General features: G+C 38.4%; 1 protein-coding gene across 3 annotated transcripts in view; it reads left to right on the top strand.

The window, feature by feature from the left end:
- agtpbp1 (ATP/GTP binding carboxypeptidase 1) overlaps positions 1-27,845 on the top strand; it is a 64,811-nt gene that overhangs the window by 31,243 nt on the left and 5,723 nt on the right. For 2 of the 3 annotated variants that reach the window (XM_041787201.1, XM_041787200.1), the window contains exons 14-25: positions 173-954; positions 2,196-2,279; positions 2,448-2,537; positions 3,188-3,336; positions 3,587-3,674; positions 5,325-5,469; positions 5,980-6,130; positions 7,704-7,884; positions 8,112-8,241; positions 8,832-8,963; positions 12,138-12,314; positions 15,132-15,283. In XM_041787201.1, coding sequence (XP_041643135.1) covers positions 173-954; positions 2,196-2,279; positions 2,448-2,537; positions 3,188-3,336; positions 3,587-3,674; positions 5,325-5,469; positions 5,980-6,130; positions 7,704-7,884; positions 8,112-8,241; positions 8,832-8,963; positions 12,138-12,314; positions 15,132-15,283 — 2,261 coding nt within the window. Of the gene's footprint in view, positions 1-172; positions 955-2,195; positions 2,280-2,447; positions 2,538-3,187; positions 3,337-3,586; positions 3,675-5,324; positions 5,470-5,979; positions 6,131-7,703; positions 7,885-8,111; positions 8,242-8,831; positions 8,964-12,137; positions 12,315-15,131; positions 15,284-27,845 lie in introns of those variants that run through there. The other variant, XR_005991888.1, reaches the window with a different exon arrangement.

The raw sequence follows: 27,845 nt of genomic DNA, 5'->3' as shown, positions 1-27,845 counted from the left end.
GAGTAAATATGATGAAAGGCCACCGAAAGCCTGTAAGGCAATTTGAAACATTCTGTTTCTTTTGTTTTATTTCCCCTGATATTAAGAGTCTAGACCTGTTCTTTTCAGTTCTGTTGGATTGTAATGTAAACTCTGCCACCATTTTTTTGATCACTGGTTTGTTCTTCTGCAGGGTTTTAACTTTGACTGTTCAAAGAGTGCCTCTACTACATCTTCATCATCATCCTTCTCCTCATCTTCAGCCTCCTCTCTACCCTCTCGGCCAATCATCGTACCTACAGCTCAGGCCCTGTCACCAAAACGTGACCCCGTATCAGCCCTTCAGGGGAGCTGCAATCCTACCAAAGGAACACCGACACTTCCATCTCCTGCTGTGCCAGCTCCTACTCTTCCTGCTCCCCTAAAACCCTTAGAATTGGACACTATTCACCTCAATAAGGACCAAGACAAACAAGAGAAGGCCAACATTCCCTCCCCAGACACACATTCAACACTGTCCCCCCTCATGCGGCCTCCTCAAGGGCAGGTCATAGCACAGGAACTAGTAAGCGTGTTGGAGAGCGTGTCTCTAGATGAAGAGGTGTTTCTGAGTGCAGACGATGGAGGGAGAAAGGAAATCAAACAGGAGGGTTCCCCAGTCAGCGCCACCAGACACATTCAGTCTCCCCTGCTCCTTGGGGGCATCCCAACTCTGCGTGTGGGAGGTGGGGGCAGCAACTGGGGGTCAGACTGTGGCTCAGAGGGTGCTGAGGATGAGGGAGCAGAAGGAGCTGTTCTGGAGGTTCCAGACACGGCGCTGCTCCTCCCGCTGCATGACCCCGACATTTACGTGGAGAAGGTGAAAGGGACGCTCTCCGTACCCCGGTACGCTGAAGTGGCTTACCCAGACTATTTTGGCCATGTGGCTCCAACTTTTAGGGAACCTCTTCTGGAGAGAGTTTATGGCGTTCAGAGGTGAGAGGTGTTTTTAAATATATTTTGGAGCTGTTCTCCTAATGCCTTAATTAATGGGACAGTGGAGAGTGGCAGGAAAATGGAGGAGAGAGCAGGGCGAGACATGCAGCAAATGATGAGGGTCAGAATCCTGGGACAGCCACGGGGATTTGTACTTGATGGGTTTCAGAAAGATGTCTTAGAGCTGTAGTGATGTTTTAAGCAATGCCATTTTCAAGTTTTAACTAAAAATTCTATGCAGGAATTTAGAAACAGCAAATTCAATCACACAGTTCTGCATGTTTGTAAAGTGTGGCTTTTTACTTCTTGTGCCATTTTCTCCAGCTGTTCTGATTCAGATTCAGACAGTTTATTGATCCCAGAGGGCAATTCATTTGCAGCTTACCCATGTCCACAATAACAAACATTTAACTGAAACATGTCAACACTGACAAATCAACAAGCCGAGGTGAATGAAAGACCACAAGATACAAGAAAAGTTACATGAGATGAATGAATTCTCAAAAAGTGATACCGTTTTTAAGGAAATTCTTGATTCACCAATGTTTTCTTCAATTAAATTCTCTCTGAAAAACAAAATCTACAAATCTTAAGATCATACTTGTGCACATTTGAGCATTTTGGTACTAATATGCCAGGGGCGCTTTGAGCGGCATATGCAAGTACAAGCTTCCAACTCAGAAAAACATGGCATTCATCAGGTTAAAATACATGAGTAGGTAATTCTGCAGATCAAAACATGATCATGAATCTGCATAGGACTAGTCTTCAGAATTTTCTTCTGGGCAAATTAAAGAAAAACTAAGAAAGAACAAGGGTAGGAGGCTCTTTTAGCCTGCAGATTATATTTTAAACTGCTTACCGTGGAAGGTGATGGTAAAAGGACAAGGGAGTTTTTATATGGAGTTGTATGCGTCCTTATTAATGACCTCATTCCATTTATGATTTATTTACATGACTTTATCAGTTCGGTTTTGCAGGGGGTAAGGTGGGGGACATCCTTGACTAGTCCCGCTATCACAGAACTGACATATAGAGATAAACAGCCTGGCCACCCACACCTACAGGCAATTTAGAGTCACTAATTAGGCCAAAAGGCATCTTTGGACAGTGGAAGGAAACGCCCACACCACCATGCACCCCCTTCAACATGAGCTGTTTTCCTTAGTTTAAAAAAATGATGCATGCATCTTTAAAAATGTGTGTTAACAGTGTGTTTGTTTGTTCCTCTAATCCTGCAGGTCTAAGATTTTCCAGGACATCGAAAGGTTGATTCATCCTAATGATATCCTGGACAAAGTAGTTTATGACCTGGACATTCCAAGGTGAGCTTCTCTTATTAATTCCGATCCCAGACGATCAATAAATTACTCTGAATGAAGCTTAAATGCCCTTTACAGATGAATGAGGTGTCTTTTTGTCTAATTTTGGATATTTTTAAGAGTTGCAGCATGCATAACTTATAAATATTTTCACATTTTGTTGTATTTCAGTTGTCCTTTGTTAGAAGACAATGGTGAATCCCTGAAGTTCAACTCTCAGTTTGAGTCTGGAAACCTCAGGAAGGCAATTCAAGTCAGAAAGTGAGTATTAACTGTCAGATTAGATACAGGTGAAATGAAGATATGATTTATTGGCCTTTTCTAAATCCCCTTTTTCACTGTTGTCTTCAAAGAGTTGAGCAAACTTGGTACCTTTTATAATCACATATAACCTTCTTCTTTACTGTTAATTTGGTTATATCTGCAATAGAGATCTGCTGTATTGTAACAGACTTATCTAAGTTGAAAAGAGAACTAAGCTTTAACAATGATTGAAAGATTTTGTTGAGCAGTCTTTACAGCCCCTATTGTGTTTTTGCCAGTTCCAATAAACCACTGTGGCATAAAATCAGCAGTGTGTATTTATATATTCAAAGCTTTATTTCTTTATTCATTGAAACAAACTGAATACAGACTGTGCCAGCAGCAGTAACATACTAAACACAACAGGTGTTCTCATGCTTTTTGTTGACCTGTTAATCTTGCCTTGCAACAGCAAGCAAGGGAGATAGGATCTATGATGGTAAAGTAGATGTGAGAGTTGCGTGACTTCATATAACATTTTAAGATGTAATGTGATTTCAGCTTTGAGGACAGACATCTTAGCTGAATTTTTAAGGAGACAGATATGTTTTTAATCAGTGTGCTTTGTGTTTGGGTACATTTTGACATCTAATTTTGCTGGTGTCTAGATACGAGTATGACCTTGTGCTGAATTCAGACATCAACAGTAACCATTACCACCAGTGGTTCTACTTTGAAGTGAGCGGTATGCGGGTGGGAACTATGTACCGCTTCAACATTATCAACTGTGAGAAGTCCAACAGCCAGTTCAACTATGGTGAGATGCAGAGAAACATTATGGAAAATAAACAAAGAGAAACAGCCTAAATTTGATCTTTTTTGTAAATTTATTCTACATGTGATCTTATAAATTTTCAGAAATTATCAGACTAAACCTTTTGAGAGCTTTTCTGATCAGGTCTTTGCCAGGAAGCCTCAATGTGCACAGTAATATGCCTCTGCATGTAGTATCCCATATACTTAGCTTTTGCTGTTTTCTCTTTGTGTCTGTTCTTCTGTGTTTGCAGGCATGCAGGTGCTGATGTATTCTGTACAAGAGGCGATCAGTGGAAGGCCTCGCTGGGTCAGAACAGGAACAGACATCTGTTACTACAAGTAGGTGCAAGTAGAATTCAAAAGACCCGGGAACTTATACCCATATATTTTAGAAAGCGACAAAGATAAATCACAGCTATGTTTTTATACTAGGTGTTTGAATTTTGTTTTCATTTTGTTCTACATCAATAAATCAATCAGTTATTTAAATACCATCTTTCAAACATATTAAATTAAGCTTTAGAAGAGAGCAGAAGGAGATGATTGCTGAAAGGTAGGATGTTAAAAGGATTAAGAGACCAATGCACACCAATATGGATTCAATGAAATAAAATGAAATTAAGAGCAAAGCAATAAATGTATGGAATCATTTTTAAAAAGTAAATAAAAACCTTCAAAACGAAATTAAAAGGATATCAATACTCAAGCTATAAGTCATAGAAAACATAAATTAAATGTTTAAAAGTAAATTCACATAATGATAGGAAATAATACTGGCAAAATTGTTAAGTGAAGTATTAGATGAAAGCTGGACTGAATAACTGAGTTTTTATGTTGCATTTTAAAATGTCAGTATTCTCAGTTTCTCAGATAAAGATTATATTTTATTCTGAGCTGAACAGTTACAAAACAACATTTCACTGCACCTTGTACTATGCATAATCATGTCTTTTACCATTTAGTGCTAATTAAATTGAGTTAAGTAGTTGTAGGTGCATTAGCAAGATTACAGTGCGTATGCAGAACGTGCGTATGCACATGGAACCATTTTTGCCTCAGTGCACCCAGTGTACTGCAGTGCATTGAATACATTGTGTCCTGTATAAATTTAACCACCACCTCTTAATTAAAGCACCATCTTGACTGCTTTATAGCTCTCTACACTCACAGAGTTGTTATGAGCTGGTTTTAATTCACTTATGCAGTGGATTTGTTTGTCTGAAAACACTTAGACTTGTACACTAATTCTAAAAAGAAGTGCATACTTCACAAACAGCTGTTTATTTTATATACCTGTTTTACATAAAGCTGTTCTGCCAGTTATTCTCTTTTCATGAACAGATTTGAGTTCTTCTCAACAAACATAAAAAGGATGCCATTTTACCAAATTGCCCGAAAACACATGCAGATCTTAAATCAAGCTTCTGTTCTTATATAAAGCTGTCCTTTATGCATATATGCATCCTAAACTCTGTAAAATATTAAGGGTGTGTCAGTGCTTTCACAAAGTTAATCTCAGTTCAACAGTTGTTGCAAGGAATACTTATCTACCTCTACTCTACTCTACCTCATAGTCTGACACATCAACATTATCCATACCTTTGTAAAGAAAAAAAAATCTTGTGTTCATTTTCTCATATATATTCTGTCATTCATTTACTTATATAAATCCTATTAAAGTACTACTTTTATTAACACAACATGAAGGTGTTTATCCTGTCCATTAAGAGGTGAAAAAAATTAAGTCACAAAAACAATTAATTCTATTAAAATTCTGTCTTTCACTATGAGCTCTGTTAGAAAGAGTTCATTGACCTTACACATTTGTGTCTAAATGCTGAGCATTGTAAACCATACAAATCAAATGCTAAATGTGTGTGTTAGAATACTATATATTTTGGGAGTGTGCCTTATAATTAGTGAGTTATGGGCTCCATATTGTGCAACATTTACTCATGAAATGTTTTTTTTTTGTTTGTTTGTTTGTAGGAATCATTTTGCGAGGAGTTCCATTGCAGCTGGTGGTCAGAAAGGGAAATCCTACTATACAATGACCTTCAGCATGAGCTTCAGCCATAAGGATGATGTCTGCTACTTTGCCTATCATTTCCCATATACATACTCCACTCTCAAGGTAATAATACAGCACTCCCTTTAGCTTTAATCAAAAACATAGTCCTATTCTCTGTGACAGGAAAAGCCAAGTGTAACCCAAAACACAAATTCAAACATGTTTTAGCGCTATGTAATACTGTGTTTGCATTTGCTCGCCCTAAGGTTGCTATTTGTTCAGTGTTAAACCCCCAAAAGCATCCTCTTAACAGATCCACTGTTTTGTTTGCTGTGTTTTGTCATTTGTTTTCTCAAATCCTAGCTCAGAGGAGTAGTGTGCTATAAAACTGCTGAAACCTACCATCTAGCTTATCTCATATTTAGCGTGGCTGTGCACAAATGTTTCAAATGCACTTAACAGTAGAATAAATCAGTCAGAATCACTATTACAAAGGACCTAACAAACAGCCAGTTAAACAGTACAACAGCAAAATGTGCTAATGTCAAGAGGAGTGCAGGCTTGAATCAATTTTGTCAGTATCAGTGTTGTTAACATAAAATTTGATCTTTGTTGTTTCCATCATGTCCACAGATGCACCTGTCCAAACTGGAGGCTTTGAGGACTCCTCAGATCTACATGAGAAAGGACGTCCTGTGTGAAACGCTGGGGGGAAACAGCTGCCCCCTTCTAACCATCACTGCCATGCCGGAGTCTAACTCCAATGATCACATCTGTCAGTTCAGTGAGTAAATCCAGCGCTTGCCCCTCACTTGTCTTTGTGGAAGTGGACTCTTCTGATCTGACATAATTTATCACAAATAATCCATCATGAGTTTCTTAAAGCTTCTCCAGGCATTTTGTTGAAGAATTGTGGTCCATTTGCTCATCTTTTGGTTAGTTTGATTTATCAGAAATGTGCAAAGTGTTTACCTGTAGTCTCTATTAACTGATTCAACCAAGCAAAATTCACAACCACTGTTTACAAATTTAATATCTATGTTATATGCTCTGAACTGCATTGACTGATCATGTATTAACAGGCTTTGGTTTACACATATAGAACACTGTGTTGTAGTGATAGGAATTCCTCCTGATTTTTAGAGATATGGATCATTTGGCTCAGCTCAGCAAGAAGATTTGTCTCTTTCTGCACCTTAACTGGTCTTCATTTGATACCGTTTTGGCTTCAGTAGATCAGCCAAATTTAGCAATGATTTAACCTGTGATTAATATTTGTGCTGGTATTTTACTTCAAATGTGCTTCCTTTTTTTAGATTTAAAAAAAAATATATATAATTATTCTCTAAAATATGACTGTATGACACCTCTGGTATAAAACCTAAGTCTTCTGTACGTGGTGTGTTTGAGATGGAGCAGAGCGTCAATCAATAACAACGAAAAAGCTCTCAAATGGAATCCGACTCCCATTGATCACATAAAAAACAACTTTTCATTTCTGGTTTAGGTCAGTTGGTAGAGCCGGTTCCCATATACTGAGGCTGAAGTCCTCAACGCACCAGTTGCAGGATCGATTCCCAGTCCCAGCACTGTTTGGTGCATGTCTTCCCCTTCTCTCTCTCTCACCACATTTCCTGTATCTCCAGCTCTCCTATCCAAATGAAGGCAAAATGCCCAAAAAACATTCTTTTAAACAAATTTTTTAAAATCTTTGAACCAGCTCATTCACAATGACACATTACCACCATGTTGACGACAGCAAGCAGATGTTACTTTGTCTGTGCCAACCAGCTCCCATCAACAGTATTCAAATGATTAATTTGTATCTATACAAAAAAAAAGACTTAAGCTAAGAGAGGTCTGTTGGTCCTGCCTAAAACTTCACAAACATATTACTACATATGACTGATAGTTACAGCCCATAAAGGAAGATATTTACAGCTGTTAGTTGAAAATATCAGCAGATGTTTTCATATCTGTTGATACCAGTAGTTAACTGATATCATGCTGTTGATATTGTGAATGCCTATTTTATGGGTTTAATTAGGATTCACATGAACATTTTGCAGACTGTCAACAGAATAACAACTGATAATCAGAAAAAAGAGCTTTTGCTAATTTTGACTCCTTAATTTTTTATGTTTTTCCACCTTATATTGTTATTGCAATGTGATAGTTGCCCTTGGTTTTCTAGGGCATGCCAGTTGTTCCTGAGAAGTTTTTTCTGTTTGATGTAGTTTTAATATTGCTGCGTCTCTGTGGTGAAAAACTTTAAATTAGAGAATCTGTTTCTTTTTTCTCATTCCATCTCCCTCTGTTTGTGTTTTTGCCCTGCTCTCCTCTTTCTCCCTCTTCAGGGAATCGTCCATTGATCTTCTTGTCGGCTAGAGTGCACCCTGGAGAGACCAATGCAAGCTGGGTAATGAAGGGCACGCTGGAGTTCCTGATGGGCACCAGCCCGCTTGCAGCCAGCCTGAGAGATGCCTACATCTTCAAGATAGTCCCTATGCTCAACCCTGATGGAGTTATAAATGGAAAGTGAGTAATGAGTGTCTGTAGATGGAGGTGGACACACATTCACAGCTTTCAAGCATACACACGGAAGATGCATACATCTGTCAAGCCTGTGCCTGCCTGTTGGTCACAGCTTTATGTCTATTAACACACACACTACACTATCAATTCTTAAAGGATTCTTTAGCTGTTGCTCTGCTCTGCTCCTCTCTATTTCCTCCCCCTCTTCTGCCGTCTTCTTTCTGCTGTAGTCATCGTTGTTCTCTGAGTGGAGAAGATTTGAATCGGCAGTGGCAGAACCCCAATCCTGAGCTCCACCCCACCATCTACCACACTAAGAGCCTGCTGCAGTACCTTGCACACATACAAAGGGCACCACTGGTACGACCTCTAATTACCTGGACTTACATTGTGTTAACCTTGCTTCATCATTTTTCATTTGGGAGGTATAATGAGTCTCTTTTTCTTGATTATGATGGTGCCTTTGCTCCTGCACACTCTTTTTGGCTGCATGTCCACAAAAATTAACAAAAAAAAATCACCACACTACTTTCTTAGACATTAATGCACTTTCCATAAACAACAGCTTCTCTTGGCCTCTTTACTACACTATGTGTCAGTGAGTTATATGTCATGGGAAATTGCTTATATGGAAGATTTGTGTACTGTACGGGGGGAGGTGATTAATGGCACGAAGCAAGGTGAAGATGCTGTCCTTCCTCAGAATTTACACCAAAAAATGTCTTGAGAGAAGTATGATTAGTATCACTGCAGCACCTTTAATAGGACATTTATATACAACATTTTTTTGTTGATTATACAGTTAATTAAAATGCGATATCTTAGCTGTTCCTGCTTTGTTTGTTCGTATTTTTCAGCAACATTCAACGCAATATGCACCAATAACTTGACCTGCTCCTTCTCCTATCTCCTCTCTGTGTCTTTGCTTGTTTCTGTGTGGATATACAAAGGTGTTTTGTGACTACCACGGCCACTCCAGAAAAAAGAATGTGTTCATGTATGGCTGCAGCGTAAAGGAGACAGTCTGGCAGTCCAATATCAGTGCCACGTCTAGCGACTTACAGGAAGACCTTGGATACAGGGTGAGCACTCTCACAGTTACACAAACGAACACAAACAAACTTAGAAATGTGCTGTGATGTCAGTGCACAGAAGGTTACTTGCAGAAATACTTCTTATTTAAGTCCACAGTCCTCGGTTTAGGCCTCTGCTGAGTTTAAGATCACTAAAGCAATTTTATTGTCTGTTATAATGGCCGCCATGTCAGATGAGGTGATCACAGAGCTATACATTTGAGCCCTGACTTTACAGACAGATGTGACAGACTACACAGGGGTGCACAGTAAATCACTGTGATCCATGTGCTGAGGTTTGTATTTTCCACGCAAAAACACAAAAAGGAAGAAAATTTGTGTTTTGTAGAGTATGTCTCCCTTGTAATAATGCTTCTTGGCAATAAAACTTATACCTTTGGAAAGCCTGTTTATTTCCCTTTTAAATGGTATTGATGTTCCCTTACATTAGTAAGGAACGTGTGTGGGATGAGCAGCAGAGCTGAGTATGTGGGTTGCACCCATGAAAAATTGCCAAGTCTTTTCTGCCAATGCCAAACAGCTTATTCTGCCATTGACTCTTGTCTGGTGGACTGGATGATTGAAGTCTGAAGAAACAAGACTTATTGGTAATTTGAAAATTAATTAATTTAAACAAATCGGAGCCTCAATTGCGAGAAATAATGGTTGAAGAATGGGATGCCAGTGTGACCAGCATGAGGAGAAAGTGCCAGGCTGCAGCCAGCCTAAGAGATGCCTACATCTTCAAGGTAGTCCCTATGCTCAACCCTGATGGAGCAGAATGCAGGCACAGATACCTTCTCTCAAACCCTTTGCTAATATACGTATGATTCCAGACATATCATCAATGACACCAAATCTCGCCAGACTTTAATTGTTTTATACATATTTTAGTCAGGAACATTTACTTAATGCAACCATATTTAAAAAAATTGATATACAGTTTTACTTGGTTATATATGCTCTGCTCTAAAAATCTCCCTTGTTTAGCCAAGCAGCATGCTTCAACTTTTAAGGGAGTCCATTGCTTAAAAACCTATATGTAAGGGCAACAAATATTCTAGCCAAGAAGGAGGAGGATGGTGGAGGTAAAGCTTTGCCAGCAGTAGTGCAGTGTGATTAGTGTTAGTGCTGCAAGGATCAGAGAGAAGAAAGTCATCTTTAGTGGACGCCCTTGTTTAGAGAATGAGCTGTGATTGTTTTTGTGGTGGGAGACAATAATTCAATCAGCTGGCAGTTAGCTGACTGCTGCAGGGCATGGCTTCAATGTCCTGCCTGAAGTAATGCTTAGCTCCGGTCAGAAAGGTATACTGATTGTAATCAAAGCACACTTCCACATACAGTACATATCATTTGACTTTCATGTATGTTTTTTGCATAATCGTTATATTTGTGTGCTTCTACTGGGAGTCCAGCCCTGGAAATAGCACAGTTGTTTGCAGTTTTACTCATTTAGGTGTTCAGTGGTTCTGACTATGTCCTGAGTGTCCTGACTCATGCAATGTCTTCCTAGTTTATGCCTCTCTCACGTCACAGCCACTTTTTCACTCCAGTACACCATCCTCAAATTCAGTATGCATTTTGATCTGGTGTATCTCCTCTGTCTACAGAGATGTTTTCTCTTATAATTCACACTTGTCCACTGGACTGAAGGAGGAGAAATTGACTTGAACCAGCCACAACCAGTCAATACAACAGCATTGCACTCTCCTCTTTAATACATAGATCTACATGTTTCCCTCAAACTACTGCAAAGCACCATAAGTGCCATAGATCCATCTGATGCTGTGTATTCACTCTGCTTGGAGTGACTATCTTGTGGTGAGAGGGGAGTATGGAAAACACAATATCTATACTCAAGTAGAAGTGCATAGAAAGTAAGTTATTGCAGTGAAAAATCTAGGTCATAATTCTTTTATTTTTTCAAATAGGCTTTAAAGTTTAAAAAGAGACTTGTAATCTAATAATGTTCATTAGCTAATATTATGATACCCTACAGAGCTTACTCACTCACTCACTGCTTCACGGTCCTCATGCTCACTGCGTACCTCTGCTTCCCTGTCTCAAACCTGCTTCTTCTGCTTTTTACCTCGCTCTTTCCTCCTCCTGCACATCTAGCTACATGCCATATCAGACCACATCTGCCGTAGAGATTGCAGTCTTGACAGTTTTTGTTGCAGCTTGATTGTCTTTCTTCTTATTTTTTGGACAATTATTTAGATCAGTTATTTTATAATAACATTCAAGAAACTATATTGGTCAGTCGGTCAGATTTATTTAATAAAACATAGTACTGTTTTGACCCCAGGAAGTTGGGCTGGGACAGAGCAAAGAGACTGAAGAAAATGAGACATGTAGTATACACTGGGGAAAATCACCTGAATTTTGTTTTTAAAAAATCATAGAGAAAATCTTCTATGATGCTTATAAAGCCCTTTTTATTTCCTTTCTGTTGTCAAACGTAACTTTATGGGTCCCAGCCCATCAGTTGAGAACCACTGCTGTATCCATGGATGATTGAATTATCATTTCTCTAACTAATTATACTCACTTATTTAACACCGACTATATCACTTTAGCTAGAAAATCTGGCACTTACTGCAGCAAATATCATTTTAATTTGTCTACAGTGTATTTGTAAGCATCCTCACACATTTTAAGAACCTCTTGAATTTAACGCTTGTCCATTTATGTGTTTGCTTTGGTTTTCTTCATTATGTGTTTTCATTTAAAGTCTCTTATCCAAAGGTTTAATGGTGCCTAATATTTCTCCATTGTTACATCATTAACGTGTTTCATCACCAGCTTGTTAACTAACCAATGTGCCAATTTTTACTGATTCCTCTCGGTAATGAAGGACTTACTCCTCTCCTGCTCTGGTCAGTATCAGTTTGCTGTTTCTCTCCGCATTTGGGAATGCAAAATCATTTTCCCTGAGCAGAATGCCAATAAAGAAGTCCGTTCAATACAGTCGTTTCCTAGTGGAGTCTGGCTTCAGGCTACATGCCCACAGCAAACATTTTGGATTGCAGGAGTCAATACTGCTACTCTAAACCTCTTTGTTGTTCACAGCTATTTGTCCTCACTAAGAAATGGACTGTATCATATCCTCCCTCGGTGTTTTAATGCACCAGACCTACACACAAACAGTCAAGTAAATGAAACATTTCATGTACTTTTCAGGCACTGCCTAAAATCCTGTCCCAGATCGCCCCGGCCTTCAGCATGGCCAGCTGCAGTTTTGTTGTGGAGCGCTCCAAAGAGTCGACCGCCCGCGTTGTTGTATGGAGAGAGATAGGAGTGCAGCGCAGCTACACCATGGAGAGCACGCTGTGTGGTTGTGACCAGGGGAAATACAAGGTAGGCGTGATTTATTTTGTTTATTGAGGTCTACCCAGCGTCACTAAGGACAATTCACTAAACCTGCGGTTAAATAATTGTCTTCTATTGTAAAATGTATGTTTCTGCTGCCTCTTTTTTAAACCAATTCAGGGAACTTTTGCTGAAGTTGCTGTAGTTTATGTTTAGTGCCTTAAATCAGGAACACTGGAACATACTTGATGTCTATAAGATTCACAGTTTTGTTTCTTATAAAGCCAATATGTGTGACAAGATATGATTGTTTATATAAGTTTTATTCCCTTAATCATTACTGTTTGTACATGCTGTTTTTATCTTTAAGCAGTTTGCTACTCAATGAGGTGCCTTCACATTTATTTGATTTTCTCCATGACTGTTAAGTGTTTTAATCTTTAATTGTTAAATACTGATATAGCAAGGAATTGGCAATATGATGCTGATAATTCATTATAGTACTCAATGATACTGGAAAACCTGGCATGTTTTTAACTCACATATATATGCTGCACTATAAAAATATTCCACATGAATGCAGTGATTTGTGTAGGGCTTAAATAAGGACAATTATATGAAATACAATGCAATTATACAATTAGAATTTTAGCTCAGTTTACTTTGATCTTAGGCCTGCACAATATGACAGAAAACTGTATGTTCATCAGTACTGTGACACAGATAAGAAGTGCAGTATTAGTACTGATGTGAAGACATCTGTAATAGCTTTAGCTATAGCTGTTTCAAATCCAAAATAGATACAAAACACATAGTTTTTTTAATCACTTCATTTCCATCAATCAGTCTGAGGTTAGCTGGCTGTATTAAGCAGGTGTTAAAGCATGGCTGTAATGCAGGCCTTCATTTAACAGGAAAATGTAAATGTGCCAAGTGAAAAAATATATTTTGTTTCCCTGAAATGATACATCCTATTTACTGCAAAAAAACAAACAAACTGAGCTTTGAGCTTATTATGAATGCACAAATTGTAATAAGAATAAAATTGTCTTTTATTGTGCAGCCCTGATTCATTAGTCTTCAAGGGCAGATGTTAAATTGTGTCCCCCTGTAAGTAGGAGGGAGGTGAGATTATTTATTTATTTATTTATTTATGTCACACAGGAATATAGATACAAGGTACACTACATACAGAAAATATTAAAGCCTGTTTGAGGTTGTGGAAGAAACCTATGATAGAAACCCATAAAAAGCTCATATCAGTTTATACCCAGCACACTTAAAAATGTATTAAGTTCACTGAATTCCCACTCCATCCAAATACAGGCATAAAAGCATAAAAATTACTCTTGAACGAGTAATTTGAAATTGGACCTCAGATAAAAAGTGCACAATTTTAGTTTAAACATGTGGGGTAAAAATTAAAAAGAAAAAAGCACAGGGCTTTGCTGGTTCCAGTTCCAGTTTATGTTTTGCTAGGAGTTTCTCAGTCCTGTTTGTTCTTGTTGAATGGTTCAGTCCCAGTAGACCCTTACCACTTAGCCCTACCCATATATTTTGCCCATTTACATATAGGGGAAGGTTATCCCAGTTTTTGTTGCAGTGGAGGAGTAATGTTAAGTACAAGGACTACATGGCCTATCAAAATGAGATTTTCCGAAGGCACACTCCAAACTAAGTGTTATGGGAAATCTCCCAGAATGCCTTATGACTCATTGCAAAGATTTCAAAATAATGACATCTAATGTGATAATTTAATGCTGTGTCCATTATTGCTGTCGCATCTATTTACATAGCTGTTGTTGGTGATGACTGATGACTAGTCAGGAACTAACAGTCATCCCATTTCATAGGAAAGGATTTCACCACTACTCATTCTTACTCTCTTTCAAGGGGTAAAGGGGGACTTTAGAATCAAAAGGCAGGGGTAAAACTTAGAAACAGGACTGAGTCAGGAGAATCAACAAAGGTTGTTCTGTCCCAAAAAGTAAAGATTTTAGCCTGTTTGGTTGGCTAATTATTACATTGTCAATTACTGACCAAATAATACCTATAAAAAAAACAGTGAATGTTGAGTTTTGCTACACAGCACTACTTAAGCTTACCCCTTTAAGTCTCAGAATCAACACAAGGTGGTGCTGCAGGCCTGTCTTCCACATGCTCCTTTGCTTTTCTGCTGTCTTTTCTCCTCCTTCCTCCGACCCTCTTCCCCTCTCTCCTCTCCTTCACTCGCCATCCCAGTTGATTTCCTTCCTGCTGAATTCTGCCAATATCAACATCTTACATTTCACAGGCAGTCTCGAGATGCCATTTTGGCACTGATTAGCCCCCCTGCTAGTTTGCGTGGAAGTATTTGTCCAGATGTGCAGGAACTAATGTCTTTTGAATTTGGTCTGCGTATCTCTGTGGCCAGGCCAAGTTTTAGATGTTCCTAGCTTCACTTTGGAGAGAGGGAAACATTAAAGTGTTTGGGTTGAGATGAGGGTGAGCAGTGCATGTGCGTGTCCCTGAGTGAGTATTCATTTACTTGTATGATTACAGTGCGCTGTGAGGACTGTTCGAGTAGCAGGTGTGAGTGCATATGTGGTTGAATATGTTCCTCCTGCAAATGAAATGTATTAACAGGTTTCTACATGAAAAGTTTCCTCATTTAAAACTTTCCAGCATGAGAATTTAAGGGTTTGGAGATGGATGACGACTCCAGAACACCTTAATAAATACAGCAGCTATTTTAGAGTAGACTTCTGTTTGACCTTTGAAACCATTCTCTCTGTTTAATACTTAACTCCTCATGTTATGAGGCTGTAATGATTTTTTTTGTGTGTGTTAAACGCTCTCTGATGTTTATGATCATGCTCCATGCAGGGTCTCCAGATTGGTACCAGAGAGCTGGAGGAGATGGGAGCCCAATTCTGCGTTGCTCTGCTGAGGCTGAAGAGGCTGACGGGGCTTCGCAACCACCAACATCTGCTGGATTTAGAGAGTGATATCATCGGAACACAGTCTAAAGTGGTCAGGTAGGTAAAGTGGAGCACACAGGCTCAGACAGAGGCTGTGATACTATTACCGTACTGACCTGAATATAGAATGACCCAGATTATAACACAACCCCACTTTTGAAGACTGATGTTTTTCTGAAGAGCAAGTTCTGTTTTTATAAAGAGAACAATTTTATTTGAATAAAACAATGTAGGCCATTTTTCAACAGCTTGAATAAAATCAGGTTTTTACTGTATTTTAAGCTGAAGTGTCATTATCAGTACGTCCCACAGTGCAGGTATACCTGTGGCTGGGTTTTTGAGTTTGTCATATTACCACAAACAAGCACAAACCTCTACTCTCTAAAGCTGATGTTCACAACTGCTATTTTTTGCATTCGGAGAGATCATTTTGAATACAAACCACTGTTGTTCAGCACTTTCAGCACTCAGTGTTTTGAGTGCAGAAAAACTCTACATCAGCTGTTTTTTGTTGCTGCACTCACAGCGCTCTCAGATGTAAAATAAAAGTCCAACAGCATTTTGGACACGCCACACTCGTCACTGTCACTTCTCTCCCAGCAATCACAATCAGGAGCAGGTGAGACTTATGATGTCACTTTTTTCAGCAACAGTGGTGGAGAAGAAAACAGTCTAGCTTACCTTTTTCTTTTATTTGTTTTTATAAGGAACCCTACATGATCAAATAAGTTCATCTTAATTGATAGATATTTGTATCCCTTATATGTATATTGAACAAAAAACTCACTACTTATCTGCATTTTGAGAAAATTTGAAATGATAATTTCACCAGGAAGCTGCCATGTTTTAGTCCACAGGGTAGTTCAATGTCACAGGGCTTCAACGGTCCTCTGGCCATATTGTGTCCTTGCATTAGTTGCCCATCAGATCTTTATAATATGAACGTGATCGCTAGTGAAGAGAAAATCATGAAGACCTTACTCTCAGTGTAAATCCAAGTGAATATAGTCATAGAAGCAGCTCTAAGAACTGCTATCCACCTGGTCTGAGCCTGATCATGTCTCAGGGAACATCTAAACACTTTCCTTCTTTGTATGCAAATAAACACAGAGCCCCATTCACCTTCAGCAGCCTTTAAAAACAGGAAATAATAACAACATACTGCGAACAGAAGCGACATGTTAATAAACTCCAATTTATTGTTTTTTTTTTATGTAAACAGAGACTCACCTTATGGAGGGCTTTACTTTCATAGGACAGCTTAAGAGAGATATGAAATATAGAGAAGTAGAATGGGGTAGACGTGCAGCAAACATGAGCCAGGATCAAGATTTGATCCTGTGACCAGTATGTTGCTTGACTATGGGTGTCTGCTCTTCTGACACACTTAAACCAGCACCCCTACCTCATCTTTTTGAGGATGCAACTCCCAGGTCCACACCTGCTGCAGATGCCACCACATGATTCCTTTACAGTACATTGCTTTCGTGTTTTCTTGATGGTATTTCTGGGAATAAAAGAAAATATCAAGCAATCAAGTCAAGTCAAACTTTATTTCTATAGCACATTTCATACAGAAGGCAACTATTGCTGGTAATTGATCAAAAAAAGAATCAAGTTAATCACATAAATAAGCTGTGATTAATCATCATGAATTATACATTTAAAACGCAAACATTTTCTTAGATTAACACGTTAATGCTAACAGCACTAAGGCAACACAATGTGCTTCACAATCACAGCAGACTGATTTCAACATCATCATTGTACTGCAAATTAAAAGCAGGATATACACGTTCGGAGTAGAAGTGAAAGCAAAATAACAAATTACACACAACATACACAGCGCTCATTAGCCACACAGATTAAAGCTTGCAAACACACCCACACTCTGTAAGCATGCAGTGAGATCTAAGCATGAGCTGATGCAAAAAGTAACATTTTTATTCTGCTTTTAAAAGTATTTATTCTTGGAGCCTCTCTCAGGTCTTTGGCAGGGCGTTCCATTTTCTCAGAGCACTGAAAATGAAAGCGGCCTCCCTTGTTTAGGAATTGAAATGGTCGAAAAGCCCCCGCCTGTAGACCTGAGAGTTGTAGCTGGTATATAGCTAATAGGCATGTCTTTACTGTACTGAGAGCCAAGACTGTTCAGTACTTTGTACACAATGACAGAATCTTAAAATCAACCCTTGTTTGAACTGGGAGTCAGTGGAGGGATTTGAGGACTGGTGTGATTTGCTCAAACTTTTTTGTTCTAGTTAGAACTCTTGCAGCAGCATTTTGAATTAGCTATAACGGCTGAACGGACGACTTTGGAAGGCCAGGGAATAAACCATTACAGTAATCTAGTCTGCTAGTTATAAACGCATGCATTAGCTCCTCTGCATTGGATGTTGACAAAAGGTTTCTCATTTTTGAAATGTTTTTCAAATTGTAAAATGCAGATTTTGTGGTTTGATAAATATGACTTTTGAAATTTCAATCACTGTCCATGATAACATTAAGATTCTCTGCTTCTCTGATGCAAGTTAAGGAGATGGACCTGAAATGAGCAGTGATTTTGTGTCTCTAAGATTTTGAACCAAAAATCACAAATTCTGTTTTATGTTTATTTGCATAGCGCTGATTCATAGCCAAAGTTATCTCCAGCCACCTTCCAAAAAAATTGACCCATTATAAATCCAGAGGCTCAGCAGTTAGCAACAGCACAGTCTTGCTGGTTAGGAGAAACTTTTCCTTAATGGACAGTCAAGCTGAACAGACATTTGTCAAAGCATGTTTAAAATAATCACACAGATAATACCAAGGAATTAAGGAGTCAACTTTCATTTCCTAGCAGCAATAAGGGCTGATGAGAAGCTCGCTGAAACTGAGGCTGTGGGTACTGCAAACACAAGAAACGCTGTAGATGGACACAGCCCCTAAAACAAATGACAGCATGTCCCACCCTGCTCTCTTTCTTGTTTATGTCAACACTATGTTTTAAAAATGTTCATTCATGATTCTATTGCTCCATATTTAATGTGTTTAAGAAGAAAATCAACAGGGTTTCTCTCTCTCTCTCAGAACTAACACCTGCAGTGTGAGTTCTGCAGGGCAAGTGGGTGCAGTTAGTCCACTAGTTCATGGATTTCAGAAAGGGATTTCATACTGATAAAATGCTGCATCTATACCTGTTGTCTTAAAGCTTGCATTATGACTTCACATAGTTTTGGTCTACTTTTTGGCCACTTTATTTTCAGCCTGTCACCGTGTCTCCCCCAGGTGTCTTCTCTTGACCCTGCAGCTGTGAATGACAGCTGACCTCAGTCATGAGAGATACACTCACTATTCAGATAAGCTGCTCCATCTTTTGTTGTGGTACATTATATTGGCAGTTTGGAGTCTTTAACCCAAACATTGTATGACCTCGCTGGTTTAAAATTAAAAACTGTAGAGTCTAGTGATTAGGTCCCACTAATTTTATAAAAATAAATTAAATTGTGTCGCTTATGGCGGTGATGACATCGTGTTTATAATGAACAAAACATTCAAAAAAATGTTGTTACTATCTTGTCCCTACATGTTTTTACCTAAAAACAAGAGGCGATCCACGTTATCTTCACTGTAGTCCCAGCCATGGCGAAAACCCTCTCCACCCTGACAGAGGTGCCTGGGATGCACAAGTAACAGGGTGCCAGCTGGGACAGCAGAGGATACTTCGACCGGGACGTTTTCCACCACAACAGCGGGTCACTGTCAGTGGCATCGCGGTTTTACTCTCGTGCATCAGCATCTCTTGATGTAGCGAAGCATCATTTGCCAAATCTCCACCAGCGTGTGCACCACCTTGGTGATGAACATCCCCAAACATCCCCAATGGCGGCCATTGTGGCTCCTCTGTGTTTTGGTGTGAAAACTTTGTTGTTTATCATGTCATGTGTAATGTGACAAAACATTTGGTTCCTACACCAACATATGGGGGAAGTGGAGGCCAAGGAGAGAGGGTGGAGACTCGAGAACGATTATAAACAACAAAGATATTTTAAAAACAAACTCGAAAAGTAACTTCAGCTTTCGAATATAATGAGTTTTAAAATTTTCAAATTATATTTGAACCCCAGAGTTTGTTCCAACAGCCTTATATTGCAGCTGGCCTTTGATAAAAGTGCCTGTGTGACCTTTGGCCCATGTGGATTTCACATTGGACCAATTTTGTTTTAGTTATTTCTTTTACAGAAAAACATATGGAAAGTATTTTGTGTATTCCCATGCTGTTAAAAAAATATCAAGACACACTTTTTGGTCCAAATTGCCCAGACCTAAGGTCAAGTGTGTTTTTTTTAACGTCTCACGGCATCAAAACAAACCTTAAACAGTCTCATAGAAGATAAGAAGACAGATTACATCTCAGATGTCCAAAACTAACTATATATTTCTCTCAGGACTGTAGGACTGTAACATAACTCTAATGTAACCTTTTTACAGACATCTGAGATTATAAAAGAGTGCTCTGTTTCCACGACTCCTATCTGGAAAACAGAAAATATGTAACTTCTTTTTTATTTGAGCAAAACACCCTCCTCACTAACAAACACATTCCCCATTCACAGTAATAGTCAACAATATGGCTGTCACTCCACATCTCCTCTTAAGCACCACTCAAGAAACAAATGAAGGCCCGCGTTTGTACAGGGCTGCTGTGCACGTCATTGAAATTCTGTCTCCATGTGATGAATATAATGAAAACTGGATCTAGAGGGGAATGGGTTTGAATAATTGTCAGCAGTGTCATTTAGTCCCTGAGAGAGCGTTAAACAGCACCTACACAGAGGGGTTCTTCAGGGCCACAGTGAGCCGTCCATGGTACCGAGCAGATTAAATACACGTGGAACATGCAAAGCAGTACATTATCTCTCTGCTCAGTCGCTTGTAGCGGGAATGAATTATCGCACAATAGAAAGGAGAAAAAATTTAAAGTGGTCAGTGTCAAAGCTCCTCTTTGTTCGCTTAAGTGCCAGTGAGTTCAAAAGATGGCTGCATTGAAAACGTTCACAGGGTTCCCTGTGGATCCTTTAAAACTATGAAATTAGATTGTTAAAATCCAAGGTCATAAAATGTCTCAAAAGTCAATTTTTTTCTTGCTAGTGAGCTGAAGGAGAAACTTGCTGTAAATTGTTTTTCACATTTACACTTTACTTTGACAGTGGTTCCAGGATTTGTTAATCCTTGATTTTAAACATTTTACAACAGAAAGGGGAATAAATTTAGGTAATTTTTCAGTGAAGCTCTTAAAAACTCCTTTTTTTAACATCACGTCATGTGACGTCACAAAAGAGTCATTCTACAACTCTGTCTTAGCTCAAGGTCCAGTAGTCTTAGGTCATGAGTGAGTCTTGGTTGTATTTTAAATACAAGGGGATAAAATGTCTTAAAAAGTATGTTTTTAAATTTAAGTTTGAGAGATTTTGACTGAGACAAACCTTTATCAAATCAAAATTGTTGAGTAAGTGTTACATGATTGATGTTATACTGTTTTGAGAACCGGCTGGTTCACTACACAACAATGTCCTTTATATACAAAAAAATTCTTGCCATTCCCCAGCAGTGACCATGTTGTCCAACCAAATGGACCTGGGCCATGTCTACTGTTGTTTATTTCTTCCTGGTGTCATCTAAAGCCACAGTGACCTCCGTAGTCCAATCAGGTATCTCTGTTCATCAACATAGATGGGAGAGCTACTATGTGTTCATGAGTCCACTTAGCAACGTTGCTGTCCACCATTACCATGTAAACAAAAGCGAAAACAATGCACACGTGTGACATTAATCACATGAGAACACGGCCCACACTGTGACGTTTCACCACATGAAATGCTCTTAATGAAGTCTCTAAAAATCACACCCTTGAAGTGAGTTTTTTAAAAGTACATTTTAGTGAACGGTTGCATGAGTACAATTGGCCAGAATGCACAGAAAAACCTCCATTTTCAAAATACCCACCTATATATGTTGACAAGGCTTTAAACTTATGACAGTTGAGCTAAACATATCAACACAAGTATCAGTGGCTCTACTTAATGTAACACTATCAAAACTTGTATAATAATATTAATTTAATTTGTCGATAAATCATCATCCATCACAAACTATTTTGTATAATCGTTTAAAAGATTAGCTTCCTTAGAAACTGAAAAGGCTGTTTGGATAAGATTACACTTGAAGATGTAATATTAGACTTTAAAAAATTAAGATAAACTTTGTCACAGTTTTCTGACTTTTAATAATCTTTCAAGTTGGCAGTGAATTGCTAATACAGTTATCAATTATTCAGTAAGGAACAGATTATTTACTTTAAACCTCTCTATGATACAAAATACATCCTATTTGTACTCCTTCTTTTCTTTTTAATTTTTTTAATATTATTACTCAAAGCTTTACTGAAACTCTTGTACTCTTGTATTTCACTTATTTAATTTTGGTAAGTCTTGACTATACGGGTCCAAATAAGCATTTCACTATCCTGTGCAGTATATAATATCATATTTAAGCCAAATATGTGAAATTAATTGAACAGAATATAAAAGATGTGAGGTAATGTAATGCAGATAGACCCATTGTGGTTTTATTAGCATTGAAGAGGGCTTAATCACACAGAAAATACTTTAATAGTCCAAAGATGAATGAGGAAAATAGTGTTTTATCTCCAAACTTGCATTTAGAATTTTATCCAAGTCATTAGAAATATATTGTATTGTGTCATCCATGTTTTAAGATGTCAGACAACGAGCTGATAGTCTTTAACATCAGATCCCAGCATAACCATATGACTTTACTGTATATCAAATCATCTCTAATAAAACCCACTGTTCGGAAACATGACGTCTATGATGATTATTGTTCTCCAGTAGACACCACAAATAAATTATTAAACTGGACCAAACCGCACTTTGACCACCAAGGTTATCTTAATTTCATTTCTTATTTTTATACGTCAGTGTTCCCTCCACCACAGATTTGTTAAAGCACTTCAAATGAAAGACTGGCTTTAATCTCCTAACCACTTAATGCTCCTGTCTCTCCCAGTGTCTCCCAGTCTCTCTCTTACTATCCCTCCTCTACTCTCATATTGATATATTCATTCATCATTTATGTGTCTGATCATTAAGAGACTGTGTACGTGTGTGAGCGTCCTCTGGGATTGCTTGCTCTCATCCTGGGGTTTATGGTTTTATGTGTGGGCCCTGGTATGGTACCACTTACCATTTAATAGGTCATCACAACAATAATATTGTGGCCGTTGGGAGGTGTCTGCAAGTAAGTAGGTTGTCTCAGAGTGAGTAAACAGGTGGATACGGGCATGGGTGTGTTATTGTGGCAGTATAAGAAAGACAAAAGGAAAACAAGTATGGGGTTGGCTGGAAATGAAGAGCTTTGTACAAGTGAGACTTTGGTCAATTTAGGGTTTAAATGTACATAGTTGTAGACAGGTTGTCATCATTTGATATTTTATCATACCCTGTGTTTTACAAAGGATACAGTTTTTCTTATTTTAACAACTGACAGTATTATAAAGTACTAAAATATAAAAAAACGACAGCTCTTCAGTCATATTTGAACCTAAAGCAATGTCTTTGTGGAATTTAGACAGTGCACTGGAAATGCTTGCAGTTTGTTAGTTAAGAACAAGAAATTACTCGGCATTGGGTCCCTAGTAGAGCGGCACAGTTGATCAGCTTTCAGTCGGGATCACATTATCAGCCTTCCCATGATCAAACAAGAATGGCAGCAGTCATTTATGTTTATAATGCATGCTCCACCCACACAAAACTCCCCTGAGAATCAAATTAGTTTGGGGTTTAAAAGTTCACAGACAGTTCTTTGCATTGTGGGAAATGGTGTCAGATTTTTGAAAACTTGTTGATGTGTTTTAAACCAGTGGTTCACAGCCTTCTTCTCTCTGAGCCCCCCAGTTGTATCTAAGAAAAGCCTCCGAAAAAATGAGGAAAAATTGATACACTGCTGTCAAAAATCATCATCAGTTTTAGTCATTTCATTGATAAAACCCTCAGACAGTGCTCGAAACGTGATTTTTTACCAAAATAGTTTGTTTACACTGTTCAAAAGATGTTCAAGTCAAGATTTACAAATCTAATATTGACAACCTCGGAGCAGACTAAGCCTCACATCCCCCCCAGAGATTTTTTGCCCCAAGGGAGGTCCAGACCCCAGGTTGAGGAAAATGTTTTATCCAATACTCCATGATCTAATGATCAAAAGTACGGAAAAGTGCTGAGATGAAGCATGCCACATTTTTTGCAATAGCTTCCTTGAGAGTTAGAGCACAATCTGAACTGCAAAAAATCTACTGGCAATGTTTCAGAAACAAAACACTGCAATTGGGTTTATGTAAATAAGACAGTATGCAGGAGTTTGCTTGTCATGTTTTTTAATCAAAACAACAAAAAATCAAAAAATGTTGAGTGCCTAGGACTTCAGTTTTAAGTTGCTTTGATATCAAACTATGTGCCTGATGCAGATAATGTTAGCCAAAACAAGAAGAGATTTGTTTTTATTTGTTACTGTGGCTATATAAGGAAACCAAGCAGTTTTGATAATAAAGAACAAAAAATTACCCAACATTAGCTGCCTAGGACTTCTATATTTAGTTGCTTTGATATCAAAACATGTCGATATTGTTTTATTTTTTAATAAAAAAATGCAGAAGTAAAGTACATTAGATTAAGTCAATAAGGGTATAAATGTACATATTTGGAGTCTTGGTTGTCAAAGCCTTTGATACTTTTTGATGTTGTGTTTCAAAATAACACTGTCCTTATCATTTCAACAATTAATAGCACTGTTTTTAACATTTGGTCCAGGACTGCATTGTTCATGTTTTTACTAGTCTGCCTTAAAGAGAAAGGACAACGTCTGTATTCCACAAATCCATCCCCAGTGTTTAATTTCTAAAACACTGAATTTGGATTTAGACAGTGGCAAGGAGGTTTGCATGCAATTTCAGAAATTAAAGACCATCAGTTAGCTAATATTGTTTTTTTCTAGGACCTCCATTGTACTTGCCATCATATTGACACTGGTGTTGATATTGTTGGATTTCTACTAGTTTGGTATCGGAGTGTAAAATCCTGGTATTGTGACAGCCTTATTGAGAGAGACTCTGTATTGCTGGAACTGCAGTTGGTTGATGCTGGAAGTGTAACCCAAAGAAAGCAGAGATTGGGTTTGGTGTCTCAATAATGGCCTGTAATGGTTGATTCCCAACTCTCATTATCTGTTTGGACAACAGTCTGTCCATCAACATTATTACATGCATCCTCTTTTACTGTACATTCACTGACGCACTATTTCTCCTTCTGTGTGTCTCTCTCTTGAAACACTACTGAGCTCGGTGGGAGATCATTGTCTGAGCCCCCTGATCGACTGTCTCCCTGGGATCACATTTCAGACCATTAACACCATTAAAAACCCACTAAAGCCACTAAAACCTCAAGAACCAGCAACCATTTAACCATTAAGACCAACAGGAAAAAAAAAACTGCTCTGCCGGTGAGAGCACATGAGAGCAGTTTGTTTCCATCTCCTCTTTTGTTATGATTTAAAATTTACTTTAACATTAATAATGATGTGGTACATCCAGTGCCTGTTTTTGAGAAGTGAAAAGTCTTCAGCCAAAGCGCTAGATTTTGTTTCCGGACATTTTGTTTGCTAATTTTCCAGTTGAAAAAGGTGATCGATAAGGTGCCAGTCCAAAACTACAAGCTGGCAGTAACATTCCTTTGGGAGGATTTCAGTTCCCGGACAGTGAAAGTTCAGTGGTGGGCCTAGAAGCAAAGCCTGGGTGGTATCTGTGGTAGTGCAATAAATAGAAATGTTATATGTAAAGGATGAACATAATACAGAACAACCCTGACCTTTGACTTCCAGAATCTTAGCAGTTCATCCTTGAGTCAGACTGGGCTTTTATCTAAAGTTTGAAGAAAATCCCTCAAAGTGTTCTTGAGATATCACCTTTACAGGAATGACCCAGATGGACATACAACCCAAAAACATGCCTAGCTGTGACTATAGCCGGTGTAGGTACCACCTCGGTACGCGGTGACGTTTCTGTCCGGGGGCCTGCCCTCTCATCCTGCACCTGTCAGTGACGTCACAAACACTGTTGGCTACAGCAACTCAACATGAACAAACCACTGTCCAGCCGAGTTGATAGAAAGAAAAATATTTTAATTATTCATTTTAAGACTGGTATTTTTAGTTTTTTCCTTAAAGTGACAGATTTTCTGTAAAGTTCTAATTACTTTTTTTTTACTGTAAATACAGTATTTTTTTTATGAAGACCCTTCTTTTGTAGGTAAAACTAATATTCGGATTATATAATAGAGCGATCTTTGTAATGAAAAATATGTAGGTTAATAAAAGCAAAAAAAAAAAAAAGTTTAATTTATTGCTTTTCATGATTAACAAAATTAGTTTTTCTCTCTCACTACAGGGTCATGGCCATTTCAGACACTGTAGTGGACACAGAATTGAAATATTTTATTCAAAACAGTGTTTCTCACACCCTCAGCATCAACTTAGAGGGGTGAAAGCGGGTAATTCAGAGGGAAAGATGACATCAAAGTGTGAACAACATTACAACAAAGTTTGCTGTCAAAGTTACAGCCATAGACGAAAGTACTGGCACCCTGGAAATACACCATTTCTCCCAGAAATTGTTGCAATTACAAATGTTTCGGTATACACGTGTTTATTTCCTTTATGTGCATTGGAACAACACAAAAAAAAACAGAAGAAAAAGCCAAAATTGACATAATTGTACACAAAACTCAAAAAGTGGGCCACAAAAATTGTTGGCACCCTCAACTTAATATTTGGTTGCAAACCCGTGGGAAAAATAACTAAAACCAATCGCTTCCTGTAACCATCAACAAACTTCTTACACCTCTCAACTGGAATTTTGGACCACTCTTCTTTTGCAAACTGCTCCAGGTCTCTCAGATTTGAAGGGTGCCTTCTTGCAACAGCAGTTTTGAGATCTCTCCATAGGTGTTCAATGGGATTTAGATCCGGACTCATTGCTGGCCACTTCAGAACTCTCCAGAGCTTTGTCTCCAACCATTTCTTGGTGTTTTTTGAGGTATGTTTCAGGTCATTGTCCTGCTGGAACACCCATGACCTCTGACGCAGACCCAGCTTTCTGACACAAGGCCCTACATTACAGCCCAAAATCTTTTGATAGTCTCCAAATTTCATGATTCCTTGCACACAGTCAAGGCACCTAGTGCCAGAGGCAGCAAAACAACCCCAAAACATCTTTGAACCTCCACCATGTTTGACTGTAGGTACTGTTTTCTTTTCTTTGTAGGCCTCATTCCATTTTCTGTAAACAGTGGAATGATGTGCTTTTCCAAAAAGCTCTGCTTTAGTCTCATCTGTCCACAAAATGTTCTCCCAAAAGGACTGAGGCTTACTCAGGTACAAGCTCCAGTCTGGCTTTTTTATGTCTCTTTGTCAGCAGTGGGGTTCTCCTCGGTCTCCTGCCATAGCGCTTCATCTCATTCAGATGACGACGTATGGTCTGAGCTGACACTTTTGCACCCTGAGTCTGCAGGACAGCCTGAATTTGTGTGGAAGTTGACTGAGGATGTTTATCCACCATTCCAACTATCCTGCGTTGCATTCTTTTGTCAATTTTTCTCTTCCGTCCATGTCCAGGGAGATTAGCCACAATTCAATTGGTTGTAAACTTCTTGATTATATTACCCACAGTGGACAAAGGAATCTCAAGATCTCTGGAGATGGTCTTGTAACCTTGAGATTGTTTATATTTTTCCACAGTTTTGCTTATTAAGTCCTCAGACAATTCTTGGCTCTTCTTTCTCTTCTCCATGCTCGGTGTGACACACACAGGCACACACAAAGCTGACACAAAAGGTTAGGTCAACGTTTATACGCTCTAACTGGCTTCAGGTGTGATTTCTAGATTGCCAGCACCTGTTACTTACCACAGGTGAGTTTAACTGAGCATCACATGCTTGAAATTAAAGGATTTACCCACAGTGTTAAAAGGGTGCCAATAATTTTGCCTGCCCCATTTTTGGGTTTTGTGTAAAATTATGTCAGCCTTGGCTTTTTTCTTCTGCTTTTTTGGGTTTTTCCAATGCACATAAATGAAATAAACATGGGTATACCAAAAACATTATGGACATGAAAGGTTGTAAGATCACTTCATTTTCATTTTGTATGAAACAATAAATCTCTTAATTTGAATTTCAGAAGAGTAATTTTGTTATTAAAAATGGGAAGTTAGATTAACAGTAGTGTTTGTTTTTGTTTTTCAGATTTTTTTCTAGAGCTGAAAGGATAAATCAATTCGTTGAAAGTATGAAAATGTTTTAGCATTGATGCTTAAACTCTTGTAATCATAGATTTGCTGCTTTCACTGTTTCGTAAATTGAATCTGCCTTAATCATTGGCAGTTAGTCAGGCAAACAAGAAATTATTTTTCTTTTGTTAGGCAATTTAGTGGGCATCTTTTGGCAGTTTAATGAGCTTGGCTGTAGTATTTCATCTAAAATTTTTAGAAGATAATCCATTTAAAACTCATCCTTGTGTC

This window comes from Cheilinus undulatus, linkage group 5 (genome assembly GCF_018320785.1).
Source record: "Cheilinus undulatus linkage group 5, ASM1832078v1, whole genome shotgun sequence".
Classification (NCBI taxonomy): domain Eukaryota; kingdom Metazoa; phylum Chordata; class Actinopteri; order Labriformes; family Labridae; genus Cheilinus; species Cheilinus undulatus.
This window is presented reverse-complemented; position numbering and strand designations above follow the sequence as displayed.